The 22,421-nt window shown below is 42.3% G+C and overlaps 1 protein-coding gene across 4 annotated transcripts in view; it reads left to right on the forward strand.

Moving 5' to 3' along the window:
* TNFSF11 (TNF superfamily member 11) overlaps window positions 1–22,421 on the forward strand; it is a 45,100-nt gene that overhangs the window by 15,088 nt on the left and 7,591 nt on the right. For 3 of the 4 annotated variants that reach the window (XM_075591081.1, XM_075591082.1, XM_075591083.1), the window contains exon 2: window positions 1,213–1,371. The exons of the other annotated variant lie outside the window; for it this stretch is intronic. In XM_075591081.1, coding sequence (XP_075447196.1) covers window positions 1,213–1,371 — 159 coding nt within the window. The remainder of the gene's footprint in view (window positions 1–1,212; window positions 1,372–22,421) is intronic. 4 annotated transcript variants of the gene reach the window in all.

Raw genomic sequence — 22,421 nt, forward strand, 5'->3', positions numbered from 1 at the left:
CCACGTAGCGGGGCCTCCAACACAAATCCTCATCGTGAGGTGAGCTCCAGCTGGAGGGTCTCACCCAGGTCGAAAAGCACCGCGTGGCCGTCCTGTCACCGGTGCAGAAATATCAACAAGGGGAAGAGTCCCTAACTGGGTCCTTCCCTACAACATTTTGCTACTATGTCTCAGGGCCTAACTGGGGCTTAGGGGCAGTATCTAGGCCCAGCCAAGGAAGCACTGCTCCCTGGGTACTACCATCTGTCTTGCCGCCTCTGTCCGACTGAGCACGCTGGCTACTTGTCCCAGAGGATATCCTGTTCCTTTTAGGCTGCTCCAATCCCATTTGGCTGGGACCGCCCACCTGAACCTCATCCCCTGAGGAATCTGGGACTCATAGTTCCGCTTCAGGCTACGCAGAGCCAGTTAAAGATGGCCACCGCTCCAATCGCAACTGCGCATGCAAGGCAGTCCGGAACGGCTGCCGCCACCTCTCCCCACTCGCGCAGAGTTCCGACGGGCAACCCAGCACTTCCCCCTCACACAAATAATTTAGGGTGGCTTTGCCACTCTGATATAACTGCAAGGCTTCTGAAGCCAACCTTTTTTTTTTTTTTATATATGGAGTGTTGTTTGTAATATATTTTAGCTGGTAAGTATGAACTATGGCATAGGCTTTGTGTGAAATCCGATTTAATTCAGTGTACCCAGTTTGAAGCAGAAGTTTGCTGGTACTTCTAACCCACAAAGGATCAATGATATACTAGTGACTTGGTAACCCCAAATTTCTAACTTGTCAACAATCACATTTTTTCCTTTTTAATAATAATAATAGCATGTTCTTGTATAGCGCTGCTAGTTTTACGTAGCGCTTTACAGAGACATTTTGCAGGCACAGGTCCCTGCCCCATGGTGCTTACAATCTATGTTTTGGTGCCTGGGGCACAGGGAGATAAAGTGACTTGCCCAAGGTTACAAGGAGCCAACACAGGGATTTGAACCAGGCTCCCATGCTTCAAACTCTCAGTGCCAGTCAGTGTCTTTACTCACTGAGCCACTGCTTCTCCTCTTCTTGTGGCCAATATCTTCAACACCCGCTGTGTAGGTGGCTTCATATAGGCGTCTTCATATAGGCTTATTTACCTTGTGTGTACCAGAACTGTCTCACAAGTAGTGCAAAGTTATGTGTAATTTGACATAAAGCTCGGTTTCTTTTGTGACTTTTTGCAGATGGACCCAAGCCGGATGTCAGAGAGAGAATTACAATGTTTGAGGACGCTTTTGAAAAGCAGAGAAACCTCCGATACAAAAGATTCTGTGCCAGAAGATGACAATAAATTAAACTCATGTGAAGGCATAAAACAGGAATTTCGTACAGCTGTAGAACAGGTATTTTCAATTTTTAATATACATATTTTTTTCTGGATCAGGTTAGTGAACGACAAGTGATGCTGTCTTTCTTATAACAGTGTTTGTTTGATCATTCACTACAGTACCTAGTGGATCTTAAATGGGTGTTCAAGTCGTTAAGCTCAAACAACCTCTATACCTTGACCGGCAATTAACCTTGTAGTTGCATCACATTTAAACCATTACTTTCTGCGTTTTTACTACCGGAACACGACTAGCTTTGGAATTTAATAGCATTGTTCCAATAAGCGTAGATTTCTGAACATTTTATCTGGCAACACGCAAAACATTTACCATGGAATCTGCCAGCACTAGCCCTGCACAGGACATTTCAAAATGTCACTTTCTGAGCTTCCTATTCTTGCTCTTTAATGTCCGTCTTCTGTTTAATATCTTACACCTTAAAGACCTTCCCCAGTGAACTTTCTCTGGACTTCTTTCTCTCTAACTCTGAGTCCATATAATCCTCTTTAAAAGCAAGCCTGCCCTTCTCCTTGTTATGTTTTTCCCCCTACAACATTCTTCCAAGGTTTTTCTCCCTTGTGGTGTTAGTTTTGGTACTGTAGTGCATCTTGATACTGTAAATTGAATCTTCACTATGTGTAAATTACAGGGGGGTTATGGGGATAACCATAGTAATGCAGGTATTAAAGCATCCCAGGTGCTTAAAATCTCCTGCTGGGGCTCTGCCCAGTGATGACTGACCAGTAAATCACTACTGCAACAGCGCTCCCAGCAATATCAAAGCCGTATCTGGCGCACTGGGACCGGCAGTGGTGGTGAATGACCGGTCAAGTCACTGCCGCATCACTATTGCCCAGATATAGATCTGGATTATACAAAAAAAGTATAATTTATAAACCAGTTCTTGTGAGGAAAAACAGATGGCTGCAGCCACTTATTTAGAAGCTTCAATGTCATCTCACAATGATGTCACAACTTTCTATTGGCTGCCAGATTGAGGCTGTCCCTAATGGCCATATTTTCCTTGTACACGGTTTTTGTTTTTTTTTGGGTAAGAATTTCAAAATTAAATATCTTCATAAAAAGGGGGTTTCTGTAGCTTGGCAGGTCACAGTTCAGATCAGCAGTACCACTTGTTTGAAATATAACCGATTTTTGTTTAGCATTAAGGTTTTATCTCAATTGTCATATGAAGATGTTATGGGGACCCCCCCCCCACCCATAAATTTCACACTTAAGATGTGTATTTTATTTTTACTTTATTTAAAAAATGGCTGAACAGTTTATTTTGCCTTTTCATGGAATGTAGGTATTGGGGGTAGAAGTGCCTTTCTAATATTTTTGTAATTATTTTTGACAAATGTGGCGTTTTGAGGTTTATTTTCCTTATTGCATTGAAAGGCAAATTAACTTAAATGTGTGTTTCCAGCGTGATATGCCTCCCATAGCACTTAAGTGCAGACCCTCTTTAGCACCCCTCACTGCTGCCCCTCCACCCCCCCCCCCCCCCCCCCAACATGTCCTGAGTATTCAAATGCACATGCTTCATTTATAAAGATGTGTTTTTAACGATGGGCTTTAAAGGTGGAGAGGGTGTGCTTGTCTGATAATGAGGTGTGGGGCATTGAGTGAGCTGTTTTAGGCAGGAGGGCTTTAGACACAACATGGGTAAACAAAAGACATCCTTAAGCAGAACGCAAGAGGTGAGCAGCTGTATAGCAAAATTGGGGCTGAGGTGTAAGGAGGGGCCAAAGTGTATAAGCCTTAAAAGCGAGGAGGAGAATTTTGTACATAAAAGGGAATTTAATAGGAAACCTGGAGCGAGATTCCAACAGGAGAGAAGATTTAGGAGAGAGTAAAGTGATTCTAGCACCATTTTGGCTACATTTTAGGGGAAGCAGGTGAGAGGCAGAAATAGAGCCGGCTTGATGGCAATTCCATCTGTGCAGTCCGACCAAGTCCCGCACTTACAGAATCCCCATTCTCTTCCGCACAACATTTAATCTGATTGCCGGGGGAGAGCGCGGGGCCCTCAAAGTGCCTCTTAACTTCTCCTTCTGCATCTTCTGATGGCAAAGACATGTCGCTATGGTGAATTGTTGAAGTGGCAAAGTAACATTGAGGAGATGCCAGAGATATGGTAAGAGGCCCAACGCTCTCCACTGGCACTGAACCCTGCCAAATTAGAAGCTGTGCCTGGGCGGGAAGGCCAGACAATGAGAGGCCCTGGAGGTGTGTGTGTGTGCATGTAGAGATAATATATAGTGCTATGTGTACTCACGGTCCCGTAACTCAGGGGGGCGCAAACTTTTATTCCCTGCGCCCCGTGCCGGCAGTTCTCCTCTCTTCGTGCCCCTCCCCCACGCTTACCTCCGCTCCGGCGTCATGACGTCACGTTGCCATAGCAACGTGACGGCACATGACCTTGCAGCGTCATTTGATGCTGCGTTGCCATCGCGACGCGTCTAAGAAGGCGCCGGAGCCAAGGTAAGTAAGGTTTACAGTGGAACAAAAACAAATTTACTAAAATCAGCGCTAGACCTATTTATAAACAGTGCTGTGCACAATGAATGTGAGTGTGTATATAAATATTATATAAAGATGCAGCCTGGTAACCTATTGAGGGGAATTATCTCTAAAATGCCCCAAAACCAATATAAAAATATAAATATAGAAAACAACCTGGCGCAAAGTGTACAAAGATATTCGTGAATGAACAATTATAAAACAATACAATATCAATGAGATAAAAAGGATATAAGTGATGAGAGTGGAGTCCTTTCTTTCAGATGTTGAATGATAAATGAATGGACAATAGACTCAGTTCCCAAGACTTGTGGAAAAAGGGGGGGTTCTTTCTGCTGCAGGCTGTTATCCTGTGATGTGTGACAAAAACCATGGACAAAACATTGCGCAGTATTGTTTTTTTCAGCAATGAAATTCCCCCATATATAGCTTCAACAAATGCCTACTTACTAGATGCAAAGTAGGCAGCATGCAGTGGAGAGAATCTGTAATCTTCCAAGTCCAGACGCTTTTAGGCTAACACGAACCCCACGTGGTGCACCTTCTCCGGATGGACTCAGATAAGCTCTCTTTCTCAGGGTGATGTCTCCTGTGTCTGCTCCTGTACTCCTGTATGTATATCTCCAACCTGGGATAAGAAGGGACAGAGGATTGCGCAATATCTAAAAAAATCTTTTAATAACTCCTCCAACACTTGAACAGACATATACTCACAAGAGCTGTGAGTTCTAAAATCAAATTTGGAACACCAGACCCGGCTGTCCAGCAGCAAACAACAGTCCCTGATAGTCCTTGCCGGTAGCCGCGTGTATCTCGCGTTGCTCCGGCGTGAGCGTGGTGACGTCACCACCTCTGTTCCCACACAGGTGACTGAATGTGAAGACAGGCCGGCGTCTCCTTAGGCTCCTCCCTATGCGTTTCGTGACGGGTTTAAATCTAACGCCACTAGAAAAGAATGTCATCCAAACATTTATTACGTGTAAATCCAATTTTTGTGTCTATTTATTGGAATGCCCGTGTGGGTTACAGTATGTGGGCAGAACAGGGAGACCACTGAAAAGAAGGTTTGCGGAACACGTGTATAATATTAAAAAAGGTCTGGAAACACATAGCATTTCAAACCATTTCTAAATCCACCATAACATGTAACCTGAAGGACTCACCTGTATTGGTATAGATTGTCCGAAAGTTGTGTCAGAGGGGGAGATAGACTACAGAGGGTCTCGCAACAAGAGACCTTCTGGATCTATACTTTAAAGACCCTCTCCCCCAAAGGATTAAACATAGATTTTGACTTGGCATCCTTCCTCTAGAGACTCCCTGTTCCGCTCACATATAAGTTTTATGATTTCATCTGCAATTCAGGTGTTAGAGATTTGTTGTGTAGTCATGTACTCAATTGAACCATGTTTATTTGCTCCATTGTTATACTTGTTGTAAAGTTTACTGTGATAATAATCATGCCATCGGTCTGAATAACCTTAGAATCATTCCAAGAAGAGGTGATTTAACCCCACCACTGCCATTGAGGACAGTGGTACATTTCACCTTTGTTGACTCTAAAGCGCTCCATCCCAAAATGGGTTAATATGGGGCTATTTAAGAACAAGGGATTGCATAGGCTCCACAATCCCCTGAAGAAGTGACATTCCCCGCCACGAAACGCGTAGGGAGGAGCCTAAGGAGACGCCGGCCTGTCTTCACATTCAGTCACCTGTGTGGGAACGGAGGTGGTGACATCTCCACGCTCACGCCGGAGCAACGCGAGATACACGCGGCTACCGGCAAGGACTACCAGGGACTGTTTGCTGCTGGACAGCCGGGTCGGGCGTTCCAAATTTGATTTTAGAACTCACAGCTCTTGTGAGTATATGTCTGTTCGAGTGTTGGAGGAGTTATTAAAAGATTTTTTTTAGATATTGCGCAATCCTCTGTCCCTTCTTATTCCTGGTTGGAGATATACATACAGGAGTACGGGAGCAGACACAGGAGACATCACCCTGAGAAAGAGAGCTTATCTGAGTCCATCCGGAGAAGGTGCACCACGTGGGGTTCGTGTTAGCCTAAAAGCATCTGGACTTGGAAGATTACAGATTCTCTCCACTGCATGCTGCCTACTTTGCATCTAGTAAGTAGGCATTTGTTGAAGCTATATATGGGGGAATTTCATTGCTGAAAAAAACAATACTGCGCAATGTTTTGTCCATGGTTTTTGTCACACATCACAGGATAACAGCCTGCAGCAGAAAGAACCCCCCCTTTTTCCACAAGTCTTGGGAACTGAGTCTATTGTCCATTCATTTATCATTCAACATCTGAAAGAAAGGACTCCACTCTCATCACTTATATCCTTTATTCATTGATATTGTATTGTTTTATAATTGTTCATTCACGAATATCTTTGTACACTTTGCGCTAGGTTGTTTTCTATATTTGTATTTTTATAAAGGTTTACAGAGGCCCACACCGCTCCCCCGGCACTTAATTTAAGTGCCTTCTGGAAGCGCTCGGGGCCTCTGTTATCCCCACGCCCCCCGCAGACAGTCTCGCGCCCCCCAGTTTGTGCACCGCTGCTGTAACTCATGAATCAGTCGGTTCATCCAGGCGTGCTTCTACCGTGGCGAAGTCAGCAGCTAACAGCAAGGGGCGGGGGGGAGGAGAAGGAAAGCACTGCAAAAGGTAGGAGGACTGCAGGCATATAGATTAAATAATAATTTTTGATGAGCATAAAGCAAATCCTCTGACACGTTTCTCGCCATAGCTGGCACTTTATCAAGTGACTACATAAAAACTTCTGCGTCCTTTTTTATAGAGGAGCCAAATAGAAAGGCCGCATAATTGTTCCCAGACAATATCCCACTGCCAAACCGGGGAGACAAATCATGGCGGGGACTCCGTTGTTCTGTAATCAGTAGACAATGATTCATCCAGGAGTTGTGTTTTGTGGTTACGTTTTGTTACTACATGAATTGTCACCACATGTATTGTGGTTACATGTATTACTGTCAAATAAATTATTTACCAGGGAGGAATCAATTGCAGAAATAGTGCCACAGGAGAAAGCCACAACCTCCTTCCACATTTAACCAATTGTTTGTTAATATAGTCCATAGAAGGCTTGATAAAATGAAAGTAAATAAAGCACCTGGCCTGATAGCATGCACCCACGGGCTCTTAAGGAGCTAAATTCAGTAATAACCTGTCATGGGGAGCAACTGCAGGGCTGGAGTCCAGTTGCTGCGCCAGACTAGCAGGTAGATTGCCTGTCCACTGACCATCACTGAGGCAGGTAGCGATGGTTAGGAAAACAGAGGAGCAAAGTAGAAAGGTCCCAATAGGGTCGGGTACGCAAACAGTAAATGAGGCAGCAAGCATGCTTACTGAGGGAACCACAATAAACCAACAGCAGGAAGGGGGAGGTCTTATAAAGGCCTAGCTGAGGCTAAGAAACAAGTGTGGGTGATAAGGCAATAAGCCATTTTTTTTTTTTTTTTAAAGAAAGTTCTCTGCAGAGAACAGCTGTCCTGGTGACAGAATGGAAGAACTCCAGACTTGGATGGACCAGGGTTCATTACCTGCCAAGAAACATCCCTTACCTAGTCAAACCATTACATTTAATATTCACACAGTCCATTTCCAGTCTCTGTACCAGAAAATTGGCATAAAGCAGACCTGGTGCCTCTATTTAAAAATGGTGCTAGATCACAACAGACCTATAAGCCTGCTATAAAAAGTGGTGAAGTTACCTTAAAGGTTTAGTACGGGATAATATTTAGGAATATGTAAAACAGAAATGGTAGGGCGCCTAGGGCAGTGACTATATGCCACAAATCAGAATGGTGACATCTATAACTGTGAAATGAATATGATCTTAGTGGATTCAATAGGATAGTGCCAGTGTAGAAAAAAAATACATAATAGTATAAAAATAATGTGTGTGTGTGTGTGTGTGTGTAGCTACAGTGGGAGAGTGATCTCAAGGTGAATAGAATTGACAAATATAAATGTTGCAACAGCTACTAGTCACTGGCATTCATTCATCCAGGGGGGAAAAAATCTTACAGCTCAAAATAGAATAATTGATGGTCACTCCCAGTCTGCAGCTGAGGTTTAATACAGATAAATGTAAAGTTACACATTTGGGAAACAAGAATTAACCGTTGACTTACAAATTAAATTGGGCCAATCCTTGATGGAGTAGGATTTAGGAGTGTTTGCAGACAGCAGGCTTGGCAATAATGCCCAATGTCATGCAGTAGTTACAATCTTATTTGCCTTTGCATCTCGCATTAAACAGGTAATGGAAGGGAAATAAGCATACTTATGCCACTGTATAAAGCAATAGTAAGAGCACAACATAAATATGGAGTACTGTTTTGGGCACCACTCCTTAAAAAATACATTGTGGAAGTAGAAAATGTCAAAGAGCTACAAAATTAATAAAGGGAATGAGAAATCTGACATGAGGAGAAGCTAGCTAAATTAGATTCTGTTTATATCAGAAAAGAGGGGATATAATAACTATATACAAATATACAGGCAGTCCTCGGTCATCCAACGGAATCTGTTCTGGAAGTAGTGTTGGATAGTGAAACTGTTGTAAAGTGTGTCCCATGTTAATTCAAAGTGTAACATTTGAGAGCTGGATTCTACTATCAATTTGCAAGATCCTAAAATTTAATTAACAATTTGGTGTGTCTGAGTTGATTAGGCAGACCCCTCCCTTAATTGTTAGTCAATGTGACTGTTTTAGAATACTTAAGGCGGGATACCTTGGCTGTGAGCTATATGGCTGTGTAACATCAAAGTGTGTGGCAGAGTTAATCTTGGAGTTAAATTTGGAGGTGAAGATCTGAACTCTGAACAACAACTTAAACTGTGAGAACTTTACTTTCTGATTATTTGTACTCTTCCTCCAATAACTTGTCAGTCTCTCCTCCTGTATCTCACTATGCCCTCCCTATTTATTTTTCTATTTTCTGTTTCCTCGCTCCTTTGTGAGCATTTCTGTTCTCTCCAACATCCCCACTCCCCACTGCACCACTATTTATACATCTCTCTCCCAACAACCCTCAATAAAAATCACCCCCACAAATCCTCTATTCACACCCTCTATCTACTCCTTCCTGCTGCTAGGGATCTCACCTAAGCATGAAGCCAGACACACACCTGATCTCACCCACAGCTCCCTGCCATCTCTTACCCTGTAAATGGTGTTAACCTTTTCATTTAACACTGACTAACCTTAAAATTTGCCCCACAAAGCAAGCATCCCAATAGCCTGCACTCATGACTATTGTCCCACAGTCACATATACCACCCATTGTGGCCAAGCACTGCCATCTACAGCACTTATTCCCTCACCTACAGTCTCTGTAAGTTTCCCCTCAAACCTCTTAGATTGTAAGCTCTTCAGGGCAGGGATTTCCTTTCCCATTGTCTGATTTTTGCTGCACTTATTGTATTTGTAAAATTCCCTGTACTGTATTTTTTGTGAAGCTGAGTACACTTTTGGCGCTATATAAATAAAGACATACAATACAATTAGTGGCGGTGAGCGTTGGATAACGCATACCGGCGTCGAAAAACGGCCCTTAGGGTTGCATTGTAAAGCGTTGGATATGCCATTCGTTTTAAAGTAAAATGTTGGATAATGAGGACTACCTGTATTTCGGGGCAATACATGGAGTTTTGAAAATAACTATTCATCCCAAGGGCAGTACAAAGGACTCGGGCCCATCCCTTTAGGTTGGAGGAAAGGAGAATTCACTAGCAACAAAGGAAAGGGTTCTTTACAGTAAGGGCAGCTAAAATGTGGCATTCATTACCCATGGAGACTGTGATGGCAGATACAATAGATATCCAAAAAAGGCTGGACATATTTTTAGAAGGGAAAGGTATACAGAGACTTACCAAATAAGTAAGCATGGGTAGGATGTTGATCCAGGGAGAAATATGATTGGCATTATTTGGAGCCATTTATTTTTCCAAAATACTCTAAATGCAAATATAGGGTAAGTATCTGTCTAAATGTAGCATAGATTGAACATGATGTACAATGTTTTTCCCCACTTATCTACTATCTTAACTGTGTCTGGACTTAATCTTATCTGTGCCTTGGGCTAGGATTATACTACCTGCGCGACGGAGCGCAATGCCTCACGTACTCCGGCAGCCCCAGTGATCTGTGAACTTGGCTGCAGGAGATTGGGGAGGCGTGGCGGACGCGTCACGAAGCTGGTTCGCTCTCCATAGGCTGAACTACTGACACGTGCCGCGGACGTCATGCGGCCACACTTGCAAATACAAAATTGTTTGTCTCTTCAAATCACGGTCGCGCCATCGCACTCCATAGTGTGTGCACACACTAGGAGCGGCCTCGTAGGCATTAGGCAATTTGTGCTTGTCGCACGCACTAGCACAATCGCACTGACTATAAGCTCAGCCTAGGGTGGCATGGTCTTGGGCCATGGGGATGGAATGGGGCAAAGGTGCAGTTGGGCTTAGAAGTGAGTTAAAGGTGGCAAACAGGCATTGAGGGTTAGAGCAGGGGTGCGCAAAGTGGGTGGGGGCGCAAGATTTTTTTTTGGGTGCGGGGTGTGGCTGTTTGAGGCTTTGCGCACACCCGGAAGCCTTTAAAATAAATGTTGGGGATCGCGTGAGGCCTCTAACTTTTACTTTCCTTCCAGCGACGTGTCTCCATGGCAACCTGGCATCAAATGATGCCGCTGGGTCACGTGACGCAATGGCAATGTGACATCACATGACCCTGCGACGTCATTTGACGCCGGAGCCGTGCAGGGAGGGGGGCGTGAGCCGGAGGGGAGAGATGACAGGGGGGCGCATGTAGGAAACTTTCCGCACCCCTGAGTTAGAGGACAGAGTAGGAGAAAAGTAGGTTTGCTTGGCAAGGGAAGGCAGTGTTATAGGAGGAGAGTAGGAATTTATAGTGGGCGAAATCTGCACGGTCATGGAAAAAATGAAAACAAAACACTACGTGCACCCCTTCAACTACCCTGTCTAACTTTGAATCTTGTTTTTTCTTCTTCTCCTACCCCCTGGGAGATTTTAACTTCCATTGTTCCCTCCGTCTCCTTGGCCTCTCGCATCTTCTCCAATGGACTGTTTCTAGTACACACAAAGGATGGCCACTATTTGGACTTTGTATTTACTAGAAAATGCACACTTTTTTTGATTTCAGTATTTCCCCTTTTCTACTTTCTGATTTGCTCATTTGTGGTCTATTTTCCTTAACACTATTTCTCCTCCTTCGAGAATTATCCTTTTTTTTCTTTGTCATTCTACAACTAAAACTCTCATACATGCTCTTGTGATCTCCTGACTTGACTTTTGCCACCTCTTCCTCTCTGGCCTTCCTGCTACCCCAACTCCATACAAACTATTCAAAATGCTGCTGGTAGTCATCTCACTCTCTTTTTTTTCTTCCATTTAGTGTGTAAGCTCTATATAATTCCCATTGTTTTGTGCATGATTTGAACCTTTTGGGGGTTATATATAAGGTCCGTTATGAGTTAACACATCTGATCTGGCATTAACTCCCAGTTTTAAGTCCATGGGACTTTACGCTGGATCGGGTGCATTAACTTGTAATAGATCTTAATGATTAACACCCTTTTGATTCATGTTCCCAGAAGGATATTTCATACCAAGTGCTGTTTCTGGTGGCAATGACTTTGGCCAGAAGGGTAGAAGAGCTGCAAGCTCCTTCATACAAAGAGCCAGATCTGCGCTTTTACATTTTATTTTTTATGTAGTAGACCTTGAGGAGGTTGCATCAGTTCCTACCAAAGGGGTTTTCAGACATAAATCAAGAAATATTACCATATTGTTGCCCATCTCCAAAGAACGAGAGACACCAAGTTACATTCTCAGAGCTCTGATATTACGTTCACTGGACAAATTTAATTTTGGGACCATAGTATAATAAACAATAAACCAGTGTCCACAGCATTCTCAAATTGACCGGGAAAAAAACCCCTTACATTTATTGTAGCACAGTAGTCATGTGCAGGCAAAGTAGCAACGTTTTTAAGGCTGCAATAGCCCTTCCTCAAGCTCTAAGTGTTTAGAATGGAAACGGGAGTCCCAGCCCCATATGTTGTGCCATGCATATGACATGTCACTTGTTGATGGGCAAGCAAACACTCGCAGTCGTGAGTTGTATGAGAAAGTACAAGCTGCATAGGGTTGCACAGCAGCAGGACACTAGTTGGAGACTAAAATAAGGCATATAAACGGTCAAAATAAAGCAAGCTTCCAGATGTCATGCAGTACAGATGAGTGTTGTTCTATCTGCTTTTTATTGGGTTAATGAGTGAGCGCCCTACTGAAAACCAAATACCCCCAAGTGAAATATACAAAAAGCATAAATCCTTACTAAAAGTTAATACTTAAACTTGACTTGCTAATAAATAACGTCCTTATGCAGTCTTTGAATTCAATGGACTTTAAATAGTAAAAGAGGAAGAGTTGTACCTTCGGCAAAAACAAAAACCTATTTTAATCATTAGAAATGTTAATTGAAATGCCTAGGAACATTGTTTATTCTACTTAGATTTGTTGCGCTTCTTACCACTGTCCTTCTAAAAGGTCTTTATGTAAGCCCAATAAATTAAAGGGCCAGAACACAAGTTCTCACTATTGAGTACATTCAATCAAATTCTTCTTGTAGTGTTTTCAACACAAGGTACTTCTATTTATCACTGAGATCCAAATATCTTCAGAACTTATATCTGCCACATGGAAATTTAGATACAGTACATGGCTGATTCAATAGCTGAATATCAGATTCCCGAAGGCACTTTTTTCGGCCTTAATTTTTTTTTTTTTTGGATGCAGGAATTCACGTGTGTTTATTCATTGAGAAACTCTGGTCCTCTTGGGATGTTAAACTTCTTTTTCTTCTTGTTTTTTTTTTTTATCCATGTTGTATACGTACTGCACCATAATACAGAACATTTTTTTTCATTGTTATTTAAAGTTGTAGTTCAAAGTTCTAGTGGTTGGTCCTGGGGAAAATGTATTTTCACTGTCGTTTTGGACACATTTTTAGTGGTCCATCATTATAGTCCTTAATATAGGAAATAATAATGTGCGGAAGTTTTTATATATTTTTTTTTATTTCCCCCCCTACATTTTTTCCTGCAAAATCATCCCAATGTATTACTTGTAGATTAAACCTCAGTTTATTAAAATCTGCTTTTCTAAAGTTTACGGTCTTTGTTGAACCCAAGTAATCTGTTTTTTGATAATTTATTTCAAATGAGACCATTTTATGATCACTGTTCCAGGACTTGAATATTTGCTATTACTTCTACATTGTTTGATATGACCAAATCCAATATTGCCCCTCTCCTGGTGGTTCCTCAATTTGGGTCATGTAATTGCCTTTAAGCACCCCCAAAAACCTGTTTCCTTTTTTTTGTAACGCTAATCTCATTGCCCCAGTCTGTCTGGATAATTAAAATCACCCCTTATGCAAACATGACCTAGTTTTGATGCCTTCTCCATTTGCAAAAGTATTTTAGCTTCCTCAATCTCACAGGTGGTTTATAGCATATCCCTACAAACATTTTCTTTATATTTTTACCTCCACTGCTAATTTCTATCCACAAGGTCTCTACGTTTCCATAATTCCCTTAATAAACATCTTCCCTTATAATAGGTTTTAGATCCAGTTTAACATATACACATACGACACCTCCCCTTCTATTTGCTCGATCCTTCCGAAAAAGGGAATAACCCTCTAAATGAACTGCCCAGTCATGAGTTTCATGTTTTCAGTAATGCCTATGATATCATACTGCTCCCTTGCAGCTATTAATTCAAGCTCCCCCATTTTATCTGTCATGCTTCTTGCATTAGCAAGCATGCATTTCAGTTTTTTTTTTCCAGCCTGTACTATTATCTTATCTGCTCCTTCCTTTCTGCACCAACTTGGTTTAGTCTTTAGAAGTGTTCTAGTACTATCTGTATGTACTATGGGGTTCTCACTGCTTGTCAAACTCGTACATACCTCCATAACCCCTTGTTTCCTCTTCTATTCTATTTAGTTCGTTATCTGTTTCATTCCCCCCCACCCCCCCCATCCTAGTTTAAACTCTCCTCCAACCTTTTTAACATTCTCCCCCCTAGCACAGAAGATCCCTCTTGATTGAGGTGCAATCCATCCCTAGAATATAGATGGCACCTCTCAGAAAAGGAGTCCCAGTGCTCTAAAAACCCCAAACCCTCCTTCCTACACCACTTTCTTAGCCATGCATTAACCTCCCTAATCTAAGACTGTCTCCCAGCGCATGGCACTGGTTAGTATTTCAGAAAATACTACATTGGAGGTCCTTGTCTTAAGCCTTTGGCCTAGATCCTGAAATAATTTTTTAGGACCCTCCATCTTTCTCTAACTTTCATTGGTGCCAACATCTACCAAGACCGCCAGGTCGATTCCAGCCTCCGCCCCCCCCCCCCCAACAATCTGTCTACCCGATCCGCAATGTGCCGCACCTGGGAGACAACAAACTGTTTGGTTCATGCGGTCATGGCAACAGATTGCCTTATCTACCTTCCTAATAATTGAGTCCCCCAACACCACAATCTTTCTTGGTATCTGAGCATCCTGAGTGCCCTCTGTGCTGGAGGAACTATTCCCCTGGCTGCTAGAGGAATTAGTCTCCCCCAGCCTTGCAATTTCTGCTCCCAATATCTTCACTCAGTATGGCAAATCTATTGGGACGGGTCAGATCAGAAATGACCTGCCTCTCCCTATTGCCCCTGCTTCCCCTTCTAACTGTTACCCAGCTACCTACCTGCTACTCACTAACAGCCGCACCATCTGCACCACTAGTCGAAGCAAGGGCTTGCTCAGTGAGCTCTAAACCCCTTTTAAGATTGCCAATGTCCTTCAATATTGCTAGTTGCCTCTTCAGATCAGCAATCTCTGACTCTAAAGAGGCCATCCGCTCACACTTCTCACAGCGGTATGGTCCTTGGAACAGCTGCTCCAAGTGCACATACATGTGGCAAGATGTGCATTGAGTGGCATTTTCAATCCTGTTCATTATAGCACTAAGAAGTTTATAAGTATTAACAATTATCTGTACGTCAATGTACTATACCTTGTTTAACCACTTCCTTGTTCAAACTTCTTCTGGATCTAACTGCACACTTCAAACAACCAGCACTTGAAATCAACCACACAGATCAGTATACGCAAATTGAGAGCTGAAAACTAGAAATAGTTGGTGTAATGGTCTGTCTTTGGCACAATTGGGGGAAAAAAACATCATGACAAACTATTCATCCAACAACGATATTGGTTATTTTGAATGGTAGTACTTTTGTTTTCCTAGCATGGTGTCACTGTAGTGATATTTCTTTGAAAATAAAATATTTTATATTGAACAAGCTTTTTGATTCAGTGCAAGTAGTGGTCACATCACGGGGTACCACACGACCAGAGATCACGCTGTGCCCAGACCCCTTAATGTCTGCTGCCACCATAGCCTGTAAGGAAAGCTCAACCCTGTTATAGCTTTATGAACTTCAAAGAGACCCGGGTTACAACTAGCTAGACACAAGGCGCTAATAAACTTTGGGCTTATTATGGGTAGGGTACAGCAACACGATAATCCAACATTCCCAGTATAGATGCAACATAAGGGGCAAATACTCACAAAAGGGGCTAGTCGCTGTCATCCAGGATGCTGCGTCTTGTCGATCCGGGGCTCTCTTAGTCCATGGGAGTCTCAAGCTGAGCCCAAGTGTAGTCCAAACGACAAACAGTCCTATAGGGAAATGAGGAACAAAATTGGCAAGTAGCCTCCTGGCTATGTTGTGATGGGGACCGCCACCCACCAAAGCTGGATGCTCCAAGAACATCTCTTTGGCCACCGAAGCTTGGCTCCCCAGGTAGCACTTCCAGCAGAGACTGCTGATATCTGCAAAAAACGGACAAAGATGCCCAAAGCTACTTCCAATGTGACAAAAATACACACTGCAATACCTATATATTCTCTTGAAAAAAGGGTAATTTAGTTTAACCCTTTGGCCAAAGCATCTTAAGCCTCCTGCCAATTTCAAGGCATGATCGTAGCAGGTCCTAACACTCCCTGGGTTAAAATTCTTATTAACCTGTATAATTACAGGAAGAATGATCACATAGGATTTTTTCAAGAGAATATATAGGTATTGCACTGTATTTTTTGTCACATTGGAAGTAGCTTTGGGCATCTTTGTCTGTTTTTTGTTATATACATTTAGCCACGCCCACTAGTGTGTGTGTGTGTGTGTGTATGTGTATATATATATATATATATATATATATATATATATATATATATATATATATATATATATATATATATATATATATATATATATATATATATATATATATACACAAATATAACTGTATGCTCATCTGCATGTCTTAGGCAGGTCTGCAACCCCGCCTTTCCCCATTATCACCCAGCATACAGCACTTTCACTGCAGCAAGGGATTCTGGGAAATGACATGCAAATGAGCACACAGTGTCACTTTTTGCCTCAATAACCATTTTTAACATGGTTCCCTATAGGCTTAAGCTTGCTGCATGGTCACAGCTTTGAGCACAGCCAGGGTTAAGGTGCATACCCAGAAAACCACCCACAGACAGCTGTTTCGACCTTGATGGGTCTCATCAGTGTGGGATTGATTTTACTGGGAATGCTATATATATATATAACAAAGCTGTGACCATGCAGCAAGCTTAAGCCTATAGGGAACCATGTTAATAATGGTTATTGAGGCAAAAAGTGACACTGTGTGCTCATTTGCATGTCATTTCCCAGAATCCCTTGCTGCAGTGGAAGTGCTGTATGCTGGGTGATAATGGGGAAAGGCGGGGTTGCAGACCTGCCTAAGACATGCAGATGAGCATACAGATATATATATATATATATATATATATATATATATATATATATAGTGTGTGTGTGTAGTGGTATCAGTACCGTGTTAGCCGAGCTTCAATAATCAAAAAAGAAATAGATGATACCGTTCTGTGGCTAACGAAATGCTTTTATTTGTGCGAGCTTTCGAGATACACTGATCGCTTGCTTCATTCATTGTAACATCGCCGGAAGAAGAGATCAGTGTATTGTATTATACGTATTATATATATGTTACTATGCAAGTCAACTACCAATGACATTTTACTTAACTCTTCAGGTTAACCTTTTTTGGCTGACTTGTATGTTTAATTTCTGGTCTATAATTGTGATATATATTTTATGCATTGGTTGAAGCGTCTAATACTATATGCTATAACATACTTGGTCTTTAGGATTAAAATTGTGAATCCTTATCTATGTATGCTCTGGCATATATAGGGGTTAATCCAACCCTAATACTCATCATGTGTATCTCATTACTAATCCTCTGCCTCCTATGATCTTATTGGTCATGTGTACTATATAACTGTATGTAATGCCTATGCTACTATCTCCTGATGAAGTCTCGCTTGAGACGAAACGCGTAGAGATTGCTGTGGAGCCTACTGTCAGGTTATATATTTTATTTGCACTCATCTATATTATTGCACTCCTGCTGCTTTGCTAGCATTTTGCTACCAGCCATTCAGACATTCAAGTTCCTGTTTACACTGTGAACTCTCCCCGGCTGAAACCTCGCTGACATCATCGAGTTCACGCGAGACTCTATTCAGTGTATGCTCTGTGTAGCACCGGAGAGAGGGGAAGGCGGCGTCCCTCGTGGCTTTCGGTCCCTGCCAGGACCTAGAGGGGCTATTGTGGCAAGACACACCGCGGACATCACACCGAAGTCCTCCTCCTTGGGTTCCTGCGTCTGAACGGGCTGAGTTGTACTCAAAAACGCATTTTTTTCAGCTTTGTTTGTGAGTGTGCATTTTTATCCCTTACTCCATAAATTTATTGTTATACAATTTTACGCTATGAGTGCGCCTGTTTTTTCTGTGTTTTTGTGTATATATATATATATATATATATATATATATATATATATATATATATATATATATATATATATATATATATATAATATTTTGTAGGGGTTTCTCAGAGCTTTTATTTGACATCCCATGAGACTCTCTCTGCAATATTTGGAACGACTAGATTAGAATCTGTCCACCATTTCTGTGATTTAGGCTTCCTTCCTTTTTTCAGTCCAGCCTCTGGATTAGGACAAGACCCTAGGATTACTGTCTTTTATTATACTCTATTAATCATTTCATTTTATGTACCAAGGGTGGTTTTATGTATGTATATCACCATGAAATGTCAACCCACAAAGCTATCATTCACCATTACTCACCCACACCATTAGGGACATGATATAGATCCCCAGTGCCTGCAATAATACTATCATAGCATTAGCTAACAATTCGGTACTTATACCGGCGTTACAGGCACTGTCCTTTACAATCTGTGAGGGATACACGCCCCCGACCCCTGTATCAGCCGTGTAGTCAGAGACTCTCTGACGTCATGCACAGGGGGCGGTACAGAGTAAATGGGACGAGAAGTGTTTGAACACAAGGATTATAAAGGTACTCACGTAACCGGTGGGTCCCTCCCCCTCCTATTTGCCTTGAGGAAGCGTTGTCACGCGAAACGCGCGTCGGCATACGGGTGCACGCGCATGACTCAGACGCCTACACGCGAGTCAGCTGGCGGCACTGTCTACCAGCACCTGCAGCGTGCTTACACAATACTAAGTGGCATCTTATTGGATTGTCCAAGGGAGCATTTTAATCAGTAGTTTGCCACTCACTCTGTCTACACTGCACAAGATAGGTGCACATCTGTGCACTCTACTTATGAGTTACTATTGATCTACCCTCTCACTAGCACCAACCCTTTATTGACCAGCTCTGACTAACAGAGCAGGTGTTGGGTCAGTGCCGTTTACCTCACAGCTACACCAATGCACTGTGTGAATAATCATTTATATACAAAAGGTATACTCTGTGTGAGGGTCACAGGCAAACCACACATTGAGTTGTGCCTGCTGCTTCTACCAGTGTAGCTAGTGTATGTACTAGTGCTATATATTTGCCACAATTCATCTGGCTGGGGAATACATTAACCCCTACATACCCAGATTCAACACACCTAGGACTTACCATCTATCCAGGTGATTGGGATTCATTTCATTACCCTGAGTTTACTATTTACACTATACAGCAACGGGATTTCCACCACTACCTGCTTTACTGTTTGTAGTACCTACCTAGCTAGTTATTGGTGTCGCAGTAGCACGATTATGTTCATAGCTACTGGTAGACCAAGCTAGGGTCAACTTCTGTGGCTGTTTTTTTTACTTTGTATTCAGGATATGTGCACTGATACTTACAACAACAATTGAGTTTTACACCTCTGGTTACTCTTACAGGTGTTTCATCACATCCACTTGTCCTGATTACAGGACACTCCCTTTTGAGTGTTCCTGTCATCTTTATTGTTGATCCAGAACCTGGCATTACATGTTCAGAATTTAGGGTCCAAACGTTTAATACTCGTTTTATTCCCCAATATTTTAATAGTGGATTATTAAAGTTTGTTTTAATTTTCTCATATCTCACCCATTAGATGTACTGAGTGCCCAAAACTATATTCCTTTTCTCTGTTCGTTGTTCCAAATACCTACCTAGGGAGCACCTACATCCACCATCACATCACATTAATTGACAGTTGCGGGGGTTCCTTATTAGTACCTACTTTCTCAGAGCTTGTTGGGTATCTGTGTGTTTATTAACGGTGTGCAGCTGGTCTCGGCTGCTTTAGGGAGGGTAGTGGCCCCTCCCCCCCAAGGTTTAAGCTTGTCGCCCCTCCCCACTTTCCAAGTTGGCAGGTCAGTTTTATTTTGCCAGGTTACGACAGATCCAATGTGATAATTGTTCCTGTAATTATACAGGTTAATAAGAATTTTAACCTAGGGAGTGTTAGGACCTGCTACGGTCATGCCTTGAAAGTGGCAGCAGGCTTAAGACGCTTTGGCTAATGTGTTAAACTAAATGATACTTTTTTCAAGAGAATATATCGGTACTGCACTGTGTATTTTTGTCACATTGGAAGTAGCTTTGGGCATCTGTCTGTTTTTTTGTTGTATACATTTAGCCATGCCCACTAGCACTCCTTTTGACACTTATATACATATATATTATGTGGTAATGGTAGGGGTTTCTCAGAGCTTGTTGGGTATCTGTGTGCTGATATCTGCAATTCACACTGGATCATCCACGGGGGTCTCTCGCTGATGACTCAGTCCCTATGCTCCCACACCCAAAATCGGCTGACGCTGCACACTGAGACTGCAGCTTGCATTGAGAGGATAATCTGTTACCTCCCAGTACGTTGTTCTGGCTCCTGAGCACATCGCTCCACCAGTCCCATCAGATCTCTGTACCTGGTCTCTTCAGGGTCCTCTGCTGTACTCCAAACAGGGACTCTATGTCCCCCACCAGCTCTCTCCAGACCATCAGGTCTGACCTGGTTATAGACCATGTGACTGCGTAATGCTAAAGACCCCAACAGTTGGATAAATGAATGAATGAATAACCAGATACTTGTATGGGGGGACCCCCAAACATAAACTTGATAGACAGGTATGGGGTTGCAGTCCCGGATGGTAAGCTCACTAATAAGTGACGCTGTTGTTAACAATAACACTAGGAAGATTGAGCATAACACCCTGTAATGTACCAATTGTCTAAATAAAGTCCTGAACAGGAAAGCATGTAGCAAGCAATTGACTCACTGAGTGCTGCATAGTCCATATGATCCAAAGGTGAGGGGTCCCCAGGTGTGCTTCCGTCCGAGGGGTAGGCTAATAGAGAAGGAGAAAAACTGGAAGAGCACTACTGTAGGTATCAAAAAAGTAGAATGGAGGGTGCGTATCCCATAAAAAGATTATTTATTGGTCATGGAAAAACAGGGCAATGGAAGCCTCTGTGAAGCGTGAAACGTTGGTAGGGCTCTCCATTGCCCTGTTTTTCCATGACCAATAAATAATCTTTTTATGGGATACGCACCCTCCATTCTACTTTTTTGATACCTACAGTAGTGCTCTTCCAGTTTTTCTCCTTCTCTACTGACCTGGTTATATTAGCTGGCATTCCCTTTCACAAAATTGGCTACACCTGGTGTAGCCAGTCAGTGATGGGCTAATCATCGATGGATCGGAGTCCAATTTGGCTCTGAGCCATTGGCGTAGAACAATGCACCAGCTCTGAAATGTGGGTGCCCTCCGCATGTGGTTGACTCTTCTCCGTTACCCAACAAAGTGCTCACACAGGTAACCGGTCCATACAATGGGACTAAAACACAATGACATTCCTATACAATGAGTTTCTCTTCCCTGACATGCAATGCCAAACTCTGATGCACTCTGTGATTACAGCTCTTTTGCAGAGCCGGTCCAGCTTTAACTCCTGCATGTCCATAACCTCATGAACAGAGCGGTATCACTGCTTTCAACATTTGTACTTGGGAATACTTCGGCAAACACCCGATTCCCAACATTAACCCATGGTTGCACACTGTAATCACTGACAATTTCATCACATTAGTGGAAAGGCAACTTAAGCTATTCAGGATATCTGCGTTGCCTTATTTTCAGATCTCCTAGAAATAATATGGGTAATAGTTTGTGTGGTAAACCTCATCATTGTGGTTAGTACTGTGGAAGTTAATGTGTTGGTGCAGTTTCCCATTCTATGGGTTGCATCAATGCAAAGATATTAGCCAATAAATACATTGTTCTTGTGGCTTTTTTTTTTTCTTTTCTTAAATGCAGTTTTTTAGAAAGGGACCTCGCTCAGACCCCTAGAAGGTAGAGGCGTGCTGCCTGGGGATGGGCTAGATAGATACTAAATGTGTATCGAGAGTGATACACCAAAGAATCCCCTTTAGATAGGCGCACTGCAGACCTGAAAATAAAGACGGTCAGGGGTAGGATGTGGTGTGTATAAATAAAAAACTTTATTAAATATTACACAAATATTTAATAAAGTTTTTTATTTATACACACCACATCCTACCCCTGACCGTCTTTATTTTCAGGTCTGCAGTGCGCCTATCTAAAGGGGATTCTTTGGTGTATCACTCTCGATACACATTTAGTATAAATGCAGTTTTTGCAATAAGCAACATAGTCTTATTGTAACTTGGAGGAATAGTATGTCTATAAAACGTAGACCGCTGCAGACCCCGTAATGTGCCATGAAAAGATCTTTAAAAAAATATTCAATGTTGAGCTGTTTTTAACTGCAGATTAAATGCTTATCTGAAAGTTAGACGTTGAGTTAATAGCAGGTGTACGTTGTTATGGTACAGTAAATTTGTGTATCTTGTTTTAATTTAACTTGGATTGACTTTCTGTGAGTCACAGATAAATATAACATACAGTACCTACAGAAACTATTTCATGTGGCTAGCGCATGTAAGGTGACTTATCTTTCGTTCATATCCAGTTATTATGCCTCCTATAATTTGAGAATTAACCC

The sequence above is a fragment of the Ascaphus truei genome, chromosome 3 (assembly GCF_040206685.1).
Source record: "Ascaphus truei isolate aAscTru1 chromosome 3, aAscTru1.hap1, whole genome shotgun sequence".
Classification (NCBI taxonomy): Eukaryota; Metazoa; Chordata; class Amphibia; order Anura; family Ascaphidae; genus Ascaphus; species Ascaphus truei.